Source organism: Sebastes umbrosus, chromosome 14, assembly GCF_015220745.1.
Source record: "Sebastes umbrosus isolate fSebUmb1 chromosome 14, fSebUmb1.pri, whole genome shotgun sequence".
NCBI classification, from domain to species: Eukaryota; Metazoa; Chordata; class Actinopteri; order Perciformes; family Sebastidae; genus Sebastes; species Sebastes umbrosus.
Genome location: NC_051282.1, coordinates 28170077 through 28187337, shown reverse-complemented (window position 1 = coordinate 28187337; position 17261 = coordinate 28170077). Strand labels below are relative to the sequence as shown.

Sequence of the window (17261 nt, the reverse complement as noted above, 5' to 3'; positions counted from 1 at the left end):
CCATCCCTGCTGCTGCCACTGCTGCTGCCACTTTCTCATTTTCTGGAGCACATTTCTACCTTCTCAACATCTCATCACAGAGCGACTTAAATCACGTCAAATTGAGCCTCCCAGTGAGGAACCTGGAGGGACACTGATGTGGGACAAACTCGGAGAGATCGAAAAACGTGACTGAAATAGTTAACAGAGGAGTTAACTGGCTGCAGCTGTGTTTGGTGTACTATACACACACACACACACACACACACTAACCCTCCTGGAGCTTTTACGCACACACACACACATATCCAGCTATATCTCTTGTTCCATTATCGCAGAGATTATTGTCACCACTGATGATGATCGGCTGCAACATTGTAACATGTCACTGAGTTCTGCTACAACTTGTCAGAGAAACAGCTACAAATCTTCCTTTACTACATATTCTCCACAAAACATTGCAACATTGTATCCAAAGAGATAGAATGTTGCGCACAGTGAGTTAATAGCGCCACATAAAATATGCAACATTGTTGCAAAGAGATTACGCACAGTGAGTTAATAGCGCTACATAGTGTTCTAAAAGTTTCTTTAATGTTGCGTTCAAGGAAAAACTCCCCTTTAACGTTCAGTCCCAAGTAGACCAAAGTGTCAGATGTGTTGGAGGAATTCCACTAAAAGAAAACGAACACTTCTTTTTAAATGCTCTACTTTAACTTTAAAAATGAAACACATAGCGACGAGAAAAGGGAAGTGAATGATACATAAACGCGTTTTTTTTGGCGGAGTCTTTAAACGTAAGAAAAGCAGCTGAACGTTACTTCAAAGGCGAGTCAACACACATCAAAGGAAGCTCACAGTAAACTAAACTCACCATCGATCCACCAGTCCCTTCTTCTTCTTCTCCTCAAAATAAACTCCCCAAGTTGTTGGCTGGTTTTTTATCCACACACAAGAAAAAAAGCGCGTATTAATCCACAGAGCTGCTCGTCTCCTGCGACTCGTCCTCACACACATACAGTCACATACAGTCTACAGTCCGCTCAGGCTGGAGAGAGGAGGTCTACTGAGAGAAAACACACACTGCTCTTCTTCCTCCTCCTCCTTTTCTCCTCCTCCTCCTCTCTGGATTCAGGCTGCCATGCTGCTCAGTAGGTTTCTCCTGGTAAGTCTCTCCTGTTAGAGAGGTCTGTCCTGTTATAGGTCTCTCTTGGTCTGTCTCTGGTCGGTCTCTCTTGTAGGAGACTCCAACACTAACTGAGCAGACAGGCTCGAGCAGAGCTCACTTCAAAGTCAGGGAACCGACTGCCAGGTCCCGGCAGCTGCATAAAAAACAATTGCAGCTTGACGCCTCCGAAAAAAAGAAACCAGTGAGCTGCGCAGATCTGCTGCAATCACTCTGAATGAAAAGCTATTTTTAAAAAAGGCTGCTCGGTTTTATTTCCCCGACGCGCTTGCAAGGTTTTTTGTTTTTGGGCACCAATCTTTTTCCCAGATCACGAAGTTGCAGAGCTTTCACAGTGAGGACCTTATCAAAGACTAGTAATCTTGAGCCGACTCCCTCGAGGCTTTGGGAGCGTCACAAGTAACTGATCTGCCGCCCCAATAGCGTTACAGCTCCGATCCGTCTGTTGTTGCTGCTGCAAACACTTTAAACACGCAGCGATCCTTTCTGGGGACGCACAATGCACGCACTGGCGCGCACCGAATGGCATATCCTCATATGAATTTTTTGGTCACATTACAAGAAGACAAATAGCTCTGGAGAATAATGAAACTATGATTTTTTTAATCCCATTAAGACTTTTTTAGTTTTTTGGAAAGAGTCTCCTCCTGCAGGACTCTTCAACATGAGGCAATCATTTAAACTAAAAGTCACTTTAACTATCCACAGACATCGTTCACATGTTGCAATATAGGAAATCATAGAGCTGTTCATCACTCCACAGCTCCTACCAGTGGCAATAAGGGCACATGGTGCATGCATGCAGATCAAAAAACATCTGTTCACTGAGGGATGTTATGGTATCATTTAAAGGTACCATATGGAACTATTTACATGTTTTAATTGCTGTAATGTAACTTAAAAACTGAGACCTTCCACCAGAAAAAAAATAGCTTTTTTCCCCCCCAGCATTCTGGTGACTTTAAAAGACTGATAATAACAAAATAATAATCTACTATGTACACGGCAACAGCATTTATATGTTAAACTTAGAATTTTACCTTTAGTTATCAGGAAAGAATACAGAATAATTTTCGCCCCTCTGGCGTAAACTTTGTATGAATCTCTGGCATAAACTAATATGCATCAGTTTTTATTCATTTTTTTATTTCTTTCTCTTAGTACTCTCCACTTCTCTACGGTACCACTGCGTTCTGAAGCCAGTTATTTCCAACGGCTTGCACAACGCCATGACGGCTTTTCGCTTAGCCCGACTTTGGGCGCTGAGCGCTGTGGCGAGCGCAGCTCAAAGATGAGCTCAAACTGCGCTGAGCATAGACAGCTCTCTTCTGCCGGGAAACTACATTTGGTGTAGCTCTATTACCGTCTGGGTGGAAACAGTAGAGCTTATAAACACTGTATACAGCGCCAGAAACAGGTTGTGATAATGAAAAGGGAAAAAAAAAGTGTGAAAATTTGCTATAAATCGGGAGAAATACGGGAGAATTGTGACCCCGAGAGGAAACCGGGAGAGGGGAATGAAAAACGGGAGTCTCAAGGTCAAAGTACAGTTTTGCTTCGTAACATTAGTTGATGAAGTCATTTGCAAATGGCAACCTAGAGTTAGTATCATGTAAATTGGACATTTTAGATGGTAACGGTGATATATGATTGTAATGTAATGTTACTTCACTGTTTTGGCCGATGACCCCGATGATTGCTCGCCCCAACGGAGTACGAGCACACGCGCAAGCAACAGTGGTTGCAGTTCACTTGATGGCCATCGGTGTCATTAACAAGGACTTTCTGAAAATTGCGTATAGTACCTTTAAACAACAGAAGAATGACTCCTCTCTGCAGCTCTGACAGAACAGCTTTGTGCACACAGATCACATTAAAAGCCCAAAGACAGATCACACATTCAATATTCACTGATCTCAATGTGAGAGGAGTTGTTTGGATGCAGACAGTACTGGACATTTTGGACATTTTCTTTATCCGTACTGGACTACAGGCGGTGATGTTACTAGTGTTTATAGAACAGAGTCAATAGTGTGTGTTTGGATCGGTCTTTAGTGTTCAAATGAGCCACCACAGGAGACCCTTTGTACAAGATGACTGGCTATATTCTTGAGAGGGAGACAGTAGGTGTCTGTGTGTGTCGTTGTTGTCTCAGTGGACGGACATTGAAAAAAAAAAAAAGTACAGCACAAAGACGGCAAACACTTTGATCAGCCTGTTTGCTGAAGGTGCTGTGAAACTTTCTCCCCCTTGATGCCTCGCTTCCCATCAAGGTTAATAAAAGAGGAAATTGCTCTTGAAGAGGCCACGATGACTAAGGGATTACTCATCATTCAAAGGCCACTTTATCGCCTTCAAATTCTGCACGCTCACACGAAAACATCCCCAACGCGTCTACATCAAACTTACTGTCCCAGCAAGAGATGAACAGCAGTGATCGCAAACCAGAGGTACTCGTACATTATGGTTTTGAAAAACAAAACAGAATTAAAATTTAAAAAAATCCACTCATCGAGTTAGTTGTAACACCTAAACTCCGCGTGTTGAGAGTGTGTTAAAACCATAGACTGTATATAAAGATGGACGGCCATTACAGCTCCCCAAAAGTGAAGCCAAAACCTCTGGATCGCCCCCTGGTGGCTGGCTGCAGTATAGGTTATAAACCCCGTCCCTTCCATGGTAGCAAATGGGCCAAACTAAAAAAGTCCAAGTACACTTCTGTACAGTGGGAGGAAGTGGAGACGCCACGTTGTCCATCTTTATATACAGTCTACGGTTAAGTAAGGGATTGATCATTCAGGGCGATGCAAGACCCCTCCGCTTCGCTTCGCGTTGCCCTGCCGGAGTTTATTCCACAACAATGACCCGATAGCTGTACATTATCCCGCTTATTACACGGCTACTTACTGAAGAAATCAATAATTTGACACAAAAACGGTCCGCCAGAGTCCAGCATCAGAACTGCGCCCATAGCAACGGTTTGTTATATATAACAACGGTCTGCTATGAAGAAATAACAGATTGTAGAATGCCGTGATTGACCAATCAGAATCAAGTATTCAACAACGCCGTGTAATAAAACTAGTTTGCAAGCGAGCAGAGAAGTTGAAACAAATGTCTGTGTAGATGGAGGAGGGTTGGTGACTACTGATGTACAGTATATCGGACATCTGTAGCCAGATGTGAGACACTACTGACTCAAGAGTTAAAAACAAGTCCGCACAAACCCGACTTCGTTATCTCATTAAAAAGCTCATCTTCACAGTCTGAGTCTCTCTTGTCGGCGTACAGCTCATCTGGCTAATATACAGACCCCGACAATGTCAGCCTTTGTTAACTCCGGAGTGCCGAGGCTGACCTCTGACAGTAAACACACCAGGGTGGAAACCATCGCCATGGCGATGGTGTGGACCCCCTGCCGGCACCAGGGGGCCAGTTGGGCCCTCATGTCCTGCCTTGTCAACCCCCCCCCCCCTCTACATGGATCATGGGAGGTCCCCCATAGGTCGGGTCTTCCCTGCTGCCCCTGAGGAGCTGACCCCAGGTCTGTGACTGGCCGGAGACCAGGGGTGTCCTTGGCTCCTTGGCCCTATAAAAAGACCCTTGAAAGAGGGCTTCAGAGGGGGGAGAGGTTATGGGCTGTCTCTCTGTTTGGGGAGATATTATTACAAGGGGACAGGTCAAATTCAGACTACAAAGAGTCTCTATAAATAGAGACGCATAAATCACTCGTGGGTCCAATCAATTCTTTAATGCTTTTGCACAAAATACACAAAGCGGCTTAATCGTCTGTGGTATCTCCAGTCACATTTGATGGAAGACACCTCCCATATAACAACTTAAGAGGACTTTTACGACGGTGTTATATGGTCTCCTGAGCAGCCTCGGCCCTGTCGTAACGGCTACTGGCCACCTCGGTCGCAGTCATAAACACTCACAGAGTGTGTGTGTGTGTGTGTGTGTGTGTGTGTGTGTGTGTGTGTGCGTCTACCGGTGCTCTCGCTCTGTGATCAGTAACTGCTCTCAATTACAGTATTGTGTGCCGTTCCTTTCGGCTCGGGGTTAAACTCTTTGCAGACCCCTTTGAAGTGCTCATCCCTTTATCTCAAGCCAGAGCCAAGAATTTGGGGGAGGACAATGGAAAATGAAACCAAGAGGGAAGCTTATGGCAATTATCAACCAGGGCCATGAGGAGGAAGTCAGCTCACACAGACACACACAGAGAGAGAGAGAGAGCAGATAAAGACAGCTAATGTAGGACAGGGGGTTACTGTTTCAAGTTTGTTTGGTGTGTACACACCCCGGGCAACAAACCGAGAGAGGAAATGGAGGCTACCTCTTCAAAGTAGGTGACAACAGGGGGGACAATGGCCTCTGAAGGGAGCAAGGAGCCGATGAGAGGAGATGGTGGGGGTCAAAACACAACATAACCGAGGACCATGAAGAGGACGGGGATGGAGAGGGAGAACGGAGGGGAGAAGTGCTGTTGTCAGCAGAATCAAATGGCACGCAGAGAGCTGGGGAAGATACAATTAAAGCGTGGAGTTAAGACAGGCTTTGAAGTTGGACATGGTGCATAATACCCTTAAAAGTTAAGGAAGGGCAACAATTCGCCGGCTTGTTATGGGGCTGTTTTGAATGAGGAAGAAGGAAAAAAAAGAGTGCGGGTGGTAAAGGGGTGGGGGGGGTGGCGGGGGGTTGTTTTTGAAAGGGTTCAGTTTGAGGGGAATGAAGTTGGATTTCAAGCGCCAATTGGCCCCAGAAGGATGTTTTTTTTTTTTTTTTTTAAACAGAGAATGTAAAGTGCGAGTGGGAGTCGGCGCCTACCTGTGCATTTTGATGATGGGGATGAGCGTGTGAAGGATGGAAGAAGGGATGTGTCAGAGAGAGTGGAATAGGGAGCGAGACAGGTGAACGACTATGAAGAAAGAATGAGACATGAAACAGGTAGGGAATTGGTAGCGAAGGAAGGCAGAGAAGAAATAAAAGAGGAGGCAAGAAGAGAGAAAGAGAGAGAAGAGGGGGGGGTGTGTTGAAGGTTATTTATTGGGTTTTTTCCCTCGTTTTAATCCCATTTTGCGCATGACTTTTAAGTCTACCAATGTATAGAAACAATGTCGGATGCACTGTCTAATCCCGTTTGGGCCATGAAGCTCACTCCGCACTGACAGTAATGACTTTCATTTCCTCTGCCGCTCGCACTCCAGCACCATGCAGACACTTCACAGGCCGGACGCCACTGTTCCGCCACGCTTGACGGGACAGCGATCCGTCTCCAAATCAGTCTTAACCTGAACCCTGGGCTCCCTCACTCATCCTTAATCCATCACTTTAACCCCATCTTCCTCTCTCCTGACTCCGGAGCGCAGAGGGTTCCCAGACTGGTGGAGGTGATTAACTCGCTCGTCCATTCAACAGATGCCAGATTTTTATCTCTTTTCCCCTCCGCTTCCTGTTCCTCCATTAGAGGGGTGTGACACATCAGCAGGGCGAGCGCCATGGCAACAGATACATGTGTGATCTGATGAAGGCAGACGGCTCAAACGCACCGTCTCTCAGTTGACAAGAAGATTCAATATCACATTCAAACACGCACCACACAAATGCAGATAGACATGAAGATGCCATTTTCAAACCATGTCATACTAGCTTGTTGAGAAGGAGGCTGAAATAACGCTCCTAAATTATCCTACATTTTGGCGAGGAAAAACTGGCTTTCCCTTGACCTCTGACCTCCAGATATGTGAATGAAAATGGGTTCTGTGGGTACCCATGAGTCTCCCCTTTGCAGACATGCCCACTTTATGATAATCACATGCAGTTTGGGGCAAGTCATAGTCAACAGGTAAAAAATTAATTTGCGATTAACTATGGACAATCATGCGATTAATCGCAAAAATTAAACATTTTAATCAATTGACAACCCCAGTTGGAAGATAAAAATTGTAAGGAAAATATATCTGAAAAGTTAAATATATGAATAAATTGAGACTTCTGTAATTATGAAAAAGTTTTTTTTGGTGCGTTTAAACTAAATGCAAAGTATGTAAAGTCAACGCAAAGACACGACTGGGCACAAATAGATGCAAATTCACCAGTCTGTAGTGCAAATTATGCACCTATCCCAAATGACTCCACTTCATAGACACACAGAGACAAAAAAATGAAAATAAAATGAGAAAAAAAACTGCAAAAACGGTCCAGCAGTTAGATTCATGTTCAGTCTTCAAACTCTCATTTTTTTCCACAGTAATAAAATATTTAAATGAAGCTCTTTGGAGAATATTTTTTTGAAAGTTAATGAATGGATTTTCAACTTTAGTGTGGAAGTGGCCATTACCAGCTGTGGTGCAGGAATATGTATGGGATACTAAAAGAGGCTGAGAGAGAGATAAATGGAAAGAGTGAGACACAGATATCCAGACAGAGACATGTAGGGCAAGCTATACAGACGAACCTCCCACACCGTCTTTAGTGCATGGTCTTCTGTCCCTCCGCTCAACCCACACCGTCAGCCCAGACGGCACATTCATGCCACAATCACACAAACACAACCTGCTGTGCCTTCTTCACTATAGCCTCTAACCCACTTGTTCTCAAATCACACAGCTGCATATCCGCCTCACAGCTCTTGTTGCGCTTGAGTGACAGGGCTGGGGAAAAAAAGGAAAATCACTGCCATAAATACCGAATCAACAAAGAGCGAGTGATACGAGCGAGGAGAGAGACAAAGGCAGAGAAACATGACGGAAGACATCAGTGTGTGTGTGTGTGTGTGAGAAGTTGTTGGCGATAAACAGGTTTATTTATGCGAGCAGCGTACAGCAGCCAAACGCAGGCCTCCTAGGGTCTGACTCAGAATACGGCGCTATAAAAAGCTCCAGTGACACACGGCTCACGCACACAATGACTTTGTCAATCACACGCTGATGTACAGTCAATCCCAGAGGCCTGTCACGAGCGCTCAGGATGAAGCGCGCACGCCCAGATTGTCACACGTGCAGATCTAGTAAGGCAGAGAAGAGAGGCGGCGAATGACCTCAAATCAACCGTTGATTATAAATCACTGCTGCTCTTTGAATTCATGTCCTCGAGTAACCTCTCAGATATCCTGCAGGAATAAAACACTTCAAAACAAAAACTGGTTTAAGGTTCCTCTGCACCACGTTTTGCAGTTGCTCTACATTTCTGATTCAGCGCCACGAGGCAGTTTTCTTTATTTTTTTATCTTGTGTGCATTTTGAGTGTGCAATGATTTTTAAACGAACCTTTGTGCACTCTACTCTTTAGCCGATGAAACATTCAAACCTCCAGCTGAAAGCAAACACATCTAAATGACGGCATGCCGGCCGTGAGCACCAGCATGAAGTGAGAATATGGCGGACTGCCCCTTTACTGCTGTCACACAACAGTCCAGCGTCTGATGTGGAGATAACGGAGAGGAAGCGAGAGCTTTGATCCTTAATGGGGCCACGTCGGCAGTGTGGAAATGACATTCATGGCTCGTATTTACACAAGCACAATTACGGAGGTTATTTTCGGTGGTGAGACAATCAATTAGAGTGAAACTATGTCAGAGTAATAACACAGATTAAAGGAGAGGTTATGGCCGGAGCCTGTTTGGGTGTAAATTAGTAAAACACGGGCCGAGTGCACATCAGGCTATAGATCAGCAGCTCCATGTAAAGCTAATGAAGTGTTTGTCGGATCACCTGACAGGATCTGTAACCTACTTTTTCCGACGGTAGAATTGGGAGGGGCTGTTGCCCGACAATTTCAGTAAAGGGCGAAGTATGAGTGACACGAACTACTTCAGACGATGTGACGCCATAAATCGTACAAATGGGGATAAGGTCATGTATAGTGAATACCAGGTGAATACCAGGTATTGTGAATACTTCCAGGGTGTTCCTGAATGCAACTCCAAGAGAGATATGTAGGTTAAGAAAAAGGCGGAGTTACTACAAAAGAAAACAACATATTTGTTGTTTCAAGTTTTCGGTTTTTACTTTAAAGCCAATATCAGGAGCCGGTAGAGGCGTAAAAGAGAGAACGCTTGAAAATATTTTCTCAATGTCATTGAAACAACTCCAGCTCCTTAGAATCATTTAGACCAGAGCTGAAGGAGCGTTTAGATACAGAATATATCTGATTTTGTATATTATTTTCCTTACATTTATGGGCTTTTTCCCGAGCAGCTTCGCTCCAGACATTCTGATAAAGATGCAACTGAGCAACCTGGTATTCATCCTCTGTTGTTCCCTGACACCCCCTGAGGTAAAAAAGCCTCTGTCCTTTTGTATGATTGATAGGGTCAAGACATGCAAAAGACACGCACTTATTGGAGAATGATGAGGGCGGCAGTGGGATGCAGTTAGGACGTTTTTTTTGCCCTCATCTTTTAACTTCAAACACAATCAGTGCTGTACATTCTAGCACATGCAAAATGCCACACATACTTCCTGCACGTATGACGCCGTGTTGCAATAGTTCCGAATCCTCTGTGCACTTCATCCAGAAACAACAGACTCTACAAAAGGCTTTGTGCTGAAAGACTAAATTCCTGTTTCTCAGATGTCGGTCTGACAGTCCTCTCTCCTTTCGTCTCTCTTTGCCTGGGCAGCAGAATAAGCACATCAAATAAATACAGAGAGGGGTATAGTGTTTCGCTTGGAGACAGCGGAACGGGTCACGGACAATGGGAACACATGGAAGTGCGTGAACTGCGGGTGTTTAAAAAAGAAAGCAATTCCAATGCAAATAAGAGCATAGAGGCCCTCTTTGAAATCAAATCTGATTTTGGAATTTAATAACGCCTCCGAATTGTTTTCCAGGGATTCTTTTGAAATGATCAGTATTCAAGCCCATGCATTCCTCACCTACCAGAGAGACAAAAAAAAACACTGGATGGGGGCTTGTTATGAAGCCCATCCTTGGTCCACCAAATGTTATTATCATCATAAAACCTCCACTACTCTGGAGACATTGGAGGAGACATGGCGGCCGTTTGGTGGACTCGAGCGTCTGAGTCATTCGGCTCGGGTTTGAGTGGAGCCGTTGGTAAAACACAAAGTGGTGGCGGAGGCAGAAACGCCGGGCCCAAGGACTGTAGCGTTTGGCCCGAGTTTCAAACGATCGACTCGCAGCGCTCTTTATCTGAACCAACCACAAACCCCCAACCGCTCTTTACAGTTCAGATGGGGGCTTGAGCAGGAATATTGATGGGGGGGAGATGGGAATTCAAGGTCTTTGACTTTAGTGTTAAGTTACAGAGCTAATCTCCGTTAACATGCATGTTGTGGTCGTATAAAAACAAGGGCAACAGCATGACTTCCCCCTAATTGAGGGACTAATTATGAGGTATTTGAAGGAGATGAAAAACATGCTCAAAACAAAAAAGCATGACAACAGAAAATGATGCAAAGTCTTTTATTAAAAATGGTGGATTTCGGTAGCAAATATCAATAATATCAAGTTAATAATGATATAAAAAAATATAAAATTGAACAATGTAACCAGAACATAAATATATAATTTTTCCAATGAGACAAAGCAAAAATCTGACAATTAATAAATAGCTTATGTAAGGGATGATGTCATAGTTGTGAAATAAACTTCCTCAAGACCCCTCCGCATCGCCCTGTCAGGGTTTATTTCACAACAATGACCGGCTCGCTGTACATTATCTCCCTTATTAGTCGGCTACTTACTTACATCAATAATTTGACACAAAAACGGTCCGTCAGAGTCAAACATCAGAACTGCACCCATAGCAACGGTCTGTTATACATAGCAACGGTCCGCTATAAAGAAATAACACACTGTAGAACGCCGTCATTGACCAAACAGAGTCGAGTATTTGACAAAGCCGTGTCATAAATGTTAGCAGCACATCACACTAAAAGATGACTGGTCCAGTGGCATGACAGGTGTGTAAAATACTTGAAACAGTCAATAATGCTCACATCTGATTGGACGTCTTATCCTTCATATTCCGGCGTTGGGTCAGGCTGTGGTTCTCCCACGGTTACCTGTACAGGAAGAGTCGGGTTAGTCCAGCGTTAAGCCATTAAACCAACATTATTATATATTATGTAAAGGGTAATACACAGCGAGCCGGTCATTGTTGTGAAATAAACCCTGACAGGGCGATGTGGCACCCCGACGCGAAGTGGAGTGGTTTATTCCACAACAATGACCCGCTAGCTGAAATCTGAATATACGTAAACTATACGGGCGACCATCGAAGTCAAAGACCTCATCTACATTTTCAAAATCATCTAAATATTCAACCATGACACTGAAAATATTTTAGATAACACTAAGCTACGCTTCCTGTACTCCATCACAACAAACTATCGCATTTCCACCATCAATGTATTCCACTATTCAACCGTTGTCTTCCAGCAACACGTCACGTCGCCAGATTTCAGAACGAGGCTTCTCCTTGAGCGAGACTCTTTCCATAATGTTGTCAGACACTTATAATAACAATCAGAGCCTGTAATGGCAAAAACAAGCACTTTTAGTGGACGTAAATGACGGTGCCAGCTTGCCCCAATAGCAGCATATTGAACCCTGTGAGCAGCTGCCGTCTACAGCGTTCTCCCTCAATATTGGACCAAGTGTAGTCGCTATTAGTCAGTTAGACACAAAACCATGGGAAAAATAGGGGTCCAGGTTGAAATAATCTTTAAAGAAAATCATTATGGAATTTAAACTGACTCTCTCTGATTGACTGCTCCTTTGAGATTCTCAACGTCTCCGTCACTTTAAGTTGCGAGCTACGCAGAGTACAGTGAAATAACTGGTTATTAACTGTGATGTGCGTGATTGACAGTCCTGAGAGATGTTTGCTGAGATATGAGCGGCGGCGTCGTTTGACGGGGCCTCTCATCACTGCATTTATGAGATGCTTTTCATAAAAGACATAAATGGCTCTTACAGTATGATGGATGGGAGGCGAATCAAAGCCCTCAGGACTGGAAGCTGTCACAGTCAAAGACGAGACTTCATCTAATGTAACTGCACCATTAATACAAAGTATGATGCAGATGACGACGTTCGTACTTTACTGTACTCGCAACCTTGGTGTAAAAATAAAGTTACATACAGGCATTGTACTGTGCAGAAGTAAAAAAACTTCCACACGAACTATGTACAGGCACGTATGCACACATGTTTCTATACAATCTAAACAACCCATGCTAACCTCCTGCTGCGACAGGCATCCAGGTCTTCCTGTAGCAAAGAGGCTCTCTTTTGGAGGAAGTTAACCTGCAACACAGACACACAATGCAACATTTGGCACATCTTCAACAAAATGTACTCTGATTAGTTGTTTAATCAGAATGAGGGAAGCAGGAAACCAGGGGCATCACGATACAGAAACTGGAAGTGGTGAAGGCTTCGGGTCAATTGTGCTTTTGGGCGGAGGGGGTTAGCTGAATGGAAGAAAGGCTTGGTTGTTGAGCCCAGGGGTCAGGACAGCAGGGGTTGGGGGTCAGGAGATTAGGGCAGCGGGGTTAAGGCACATGGGGACAGAGGGGAGATTAAAAGCCAGGTTAGTGGAGGTTATAGGACGCCGCGAGAGATCCTTTTGTTTGGCTACAAAGTGTGAGTTTATTTATGAAGTGTCTTTGGCAGAAGTGAAAATAAACCCCGTCTACATTTACATCTCGAGCCTGGCAGAATAATCACGGCTCCGAAAGAATCTGTATTGTTCTGGGACTACCGTACTGGAGCCGAGGGTACATTCCTTTCTGTGGGGGAGACCTCAGGAAAGATCTAGCATTTCATTTGGCACCTCGCAGTGGTGAAGTGGATACAAAAAAAAACCCCAACGAAATGTGGTCGGATGTCTCCAGAGACACGGAAAACTCTCCCCACCTTTTTTTTTTTTTTTTCGTCATGTAAAACGAATGCACTTTAATGTGCAAAACCCAAGACGTCGTCAATGAGAGGAGAGACCACTCATGGTCATGAATTACATCTTATAAACATATCCGATCACAGGGCTGTGGTCTGCGCACTGAAATGGGATCTTGGTAAACCTATTTGAACAAGGCAGGGGTTTATGATGAGAAACAACTATGTACTGCATTATTCTATCATCATTACAGAAATCCTTCTTTTGTTTACAATGTAAAAGCGGAGAAAGATATTGGACATAGCTCAGAGGAACAACATGTGAATGTTGCTATGCATGGGGGGATCTGATGGAGAGACAAGGACAGTTTAAGGTTTAAGGCCCAGACACACCAACCCGACATTGAAGAACTAGCGGCCACGAAGGCCATCAGTTGCAACGCCTTATGTCGCCTTTGTCTTGACCAAAAAGTTGCATTCGAACACACCGCAACGTACGTTCTGCGCCTGCGTGCGATGAAATAACTCTCCACACCAGCAGGTGGCGGTAGTTTGTTTTTGTCATTCAAAAAGGGAAACCGGAAGATGGAGGACGGCGGATATACAAGCCATTATTATGATACGTACATGAAATAAAGCGGCGTTTACCGACCATTTTCACACCACTCTCACTCACACTATCCGTGTGTTGGAACGATCAGATGAAGATGAAAGATGAGAGGAACCTTCTGTGTTTTTCCTCTTGACTTTACTCGTTGGCTTGATTGCGCCGCCGGCGATTCAACATGCTGCCAAAAAACTCGGGCAGACTAGAGCCGACAGTGCGGGACACACCGCAAAAACTAGGCCGACAGACGCTCACAGACGTCCCCAAAGTGTCTGACGACTGACCGTCGGCTTGGTGTGTCAGGGCCTTTATAAAGAGGATTGGCAAGGTCCAAAACGACACTAATTATGACTTAACAAATATCTCCTACATGCATATTTGTGTGGGTTATGTTTCTGACAGTTTTGATGGTTAATAGTCAAGGAAAGTGAAAGACAAAAGCATATAAATCTCTTTAAAAACACCGGAGGATACTGAACTTTACTTTGACAATCTGTCCTATATACAGTATATTGTGTTTAAATGGGTAATGGATGAATGAAAATGAAACCCGAACGCCCTGTCAATTCTTAACATTGTTGAAACTAAAGCCACCGGATTGAAAGTGTCAGCGTGTTCGTTCTGGTCCTGCCGGTATCTGATCTGTTATCGTGCAAACAGTCGGCTCTCACCTGAGCTTTCAGAGAGGTGATGGTGTCCTCCAGTTCCTGTCTGAGCTCTGCTGGCATCAAACCTTTGATCCTCTCCTCATACTCCTGACGCACCACAGTCACCTGAGACGACAGAGGCAGGGCAGCCAAACAGTGTCGGTTAAAGGGATAGTTCAGGTGTTGTGAAGCGGGGTTGTATGAGGTACTTATCCATAGTCGGTGTATTACCTACAGTAGATGACGGTCGGCACGCTCCCAGTTTGGAGAAGCAGGCCGGAGTAGCGACACCGGAGCAAAGCAATGTACTGCTGTGGACGAGGCTGGCAGCAAAACGTATTTTATACACCTAAAAGAAAGGCTCACCTAAAAAAATCTATATCAGTTAAAGTGTACGCTATATTTAGATTATTTTCACAGCTTTCTCTTGCAGTCAGACAGCCCTTTCTGATGGGGAACTGGACTTAGGGCTGGGTTTTAAAATTATGATGCCAGTACCAATACCAGTACCCTTAAAGTGATACCAATACCGACCCACGGTTGCAGGACCGCATTGTTGTTGAAGCGTAATGTCCAACCTCCGGTTCCCCCCCAGGTTGACACTGTTAGCTCCGTCAGCTATGTTGCCGTTGTTTGCACTGTTAGCACTTTTAGCTGCTAGCCGCCGGCTCAGACATCTCCGTGTTCAGAGCTGAGTGCAGACAGGCAATCCCGGCTGTATGGGTTGTAGCTAGTGCGATAGTGGGCCAATCCGTCGCATTAAATCTAAGAACGCTTGTGATGATTGGCTGCGAGCAAAACCAGACAAATAGTCATTTTTTTCCTGGAACAAAAAAGATGGATTGCAGCTTGCAGGTATCGTTTGACTGGAGAAGTTTCGATACTACTTGGTACTGAGTTATTTCGGTCGATACCTTAAAGGTATCGAGTACCGATAACCGGCCCTAACTGAACTGAAAGTGAAACTTATCTAAGCTTGCTCCAAAGCCACCAGACTCCGTTGACAAAACCAGTATAGATAGATTTCACTTTCAGTTCAGTTCCCTGCCGGAAAATATTCTAAATATAGCGTACGCTTAAATTGTTGTTGATATTTTTAGGTGTAAGTACTCCTGTCTGCTTCTCCAAGCTGGGGTCACGCTGACCGTCATCTACTGTAGGTCATACACTCACTATGGATAAATACCTCTTACAACACCACTTCAAAAAACCTGAACTAGCCCTTTAAATTAGAAGGAACACCTGAACAAAACAATTCATAAATGATATTACACAGTAGTTATTCAATCATCAAATAATTACATATGCATTATATATATACACACTTAATTAAAAACATTAAATCTGTGATCTTCATCTGTATTTATATCATTTGTTGGTATTTTTGCATTGAAAAATATCAACACATTTAAAGACAAATGAATAATAATAATGGATTTAAATCATTGCTGAGTAAGTGCTTCTGCTTCCCATTCATATAAAACACTTGCATGTCATGCATGCACTTCCAGACACAGTGCCCAAGTGAACAGCTCCCTTGGAGGAGGCACACACACTCTCACACACACACACACACACACACATACACACACATTCACAGACAGTGGGTATCCCCTCTTTATTCATGGCTCAGAGTATTCCCTCGCTCTTCACAGCTCCTTCACATCTCCACAGGGGGTCCGCAGACTGGCACGGCTCGCTCTGCACAACACCCCCTACTGGCGGCTGATAGCAGACTACAGCCAGATCTGACACAATGCATTTATGGGGCCTGACACAGCTGGGTTTGGAAGAGGACAGGGCCGTGGTGGAGGGCAGAACACATCAAACGCAGCAGCAGCAGCTCCACGGCTAGCTAGCTAGCTCCACTGGGGAGGACCGGAGGAAGTCTGTCTGGGGCTAAATTACACTCCACTAAACCAGAGTCTGATTATAGAAGTTGAAAAGGGTTTGGTTAGCGCAACCCCCCCCGTTTTTTTACCCACAAACACACATGAATGGACGCACACACACACACACACGCACAAACACAGAGCTTTTACAGTACTGTAAAAGCCTTTACGGCGTTTTGAAAAGAGTTGCCGGATCAATTAATTCGGAGCTTGATGAATAGTTTAGCAGAGCTGGAGGACTCAACGGGGGCTGTGAAAGGCAACAGTTTTCAGCCACATATTTCAAGGTGTAACCAGGGGAGAGTCTGGGCATTTCAGCCGACCATAATGTGTTTGACAGAGCCAAAGTCCGGCTAACATTAAGAGAATATCCCCACCCTTCCCCACCTCCCCTCTCATCAGTCCGGTCTTTCATGTGAAGAGAGCGTGAATGAGGTGAGGGGGAGGGAAAAAGATTGGTTTTCCTAAAATAATTTTCCTGTTGTGGATTTAACTGATTGTTCTGGCTTTGGCTAATTAATCTTCCTGGGCACAATGAAAGGGATTGGGAAGCACTTCAAAGCAACCCGCAGTATAAATGATCCCAACATGAAGCAGCTCACTTTGTCTCGGCACAGTGTGCAGTAGATTACACTGCCACAACTTTGCCAATTTTTTTCGCAGGCTCCTTCTGCCCCGTTCATTTGAAAGTTTACAGAAATATGTCTCTCTCTGTGTGTGAGAATGAAGTCAAGGATAATTTGAGAGTGACCTTTTTCAAACAAGTGGCAAAAAAAAAAAGAAGAAGAAGGTTTCAGAAGCTTTAATTTGAATGTCCGGGAGTTCAAAAATCAGCTGAAGCCATGGGAGTGCAGATTTTTCAACAAAAAAAAGAAGTCTATCTATCTATAGCAGCTTCTGTAGTCATAACAAAATGGCAAGCCAAGACAAAACACACTCCACTACCTCAGACCAAAGCAATAAACAATGGTTGAATAAACACATCCCTTACCAACCACTCTGAATATAAGTCTAGATTCTTCAAAAGCCACGCTCCTTAAGTTTTGCATTCTTGGTTCATGTATGGTGCAGTCGCCACAGCA

General features: G+C 44.3%; 1 protein-coding gene across 2 annotated transcripts in view; it reads right to left on the bottom strand.

The window, feature by feature from the left end:
* The window catches only part of cep112 (centrosomal protein 112), a 148976-nt gene that overhangs the window by 1114 nt on the left and 130601 nt on the right, over window positions 1-17261 (bottom strand). The window contains exons 25-27 of one of the 2 annotated variants that reach the window (XR_005209821.1): window positions 14312-14413; window positions 12378-12442; window positions 11131-11196 (exon numbers count right to left, since the gene is read on the bottom strand). Coding sequence is in view for 1 of the 2 variants with exons in the window: in XM_037791753.1 (XP_037647681.1) it covers window positions 11193-11196; window positions 12378-12442; window positions 14312-14413 (171 nt within the window). In the remaining variant the exon portion in view is untranslated. Of the gene's footprint in view, window positions 1-10584; window positions 11197-12377; window positions 12443-14311; window positions 14414-17261 lie in introns of those variants that run through there. The other variant, XM_037791753.1, reaches the window with a different exon arrangement.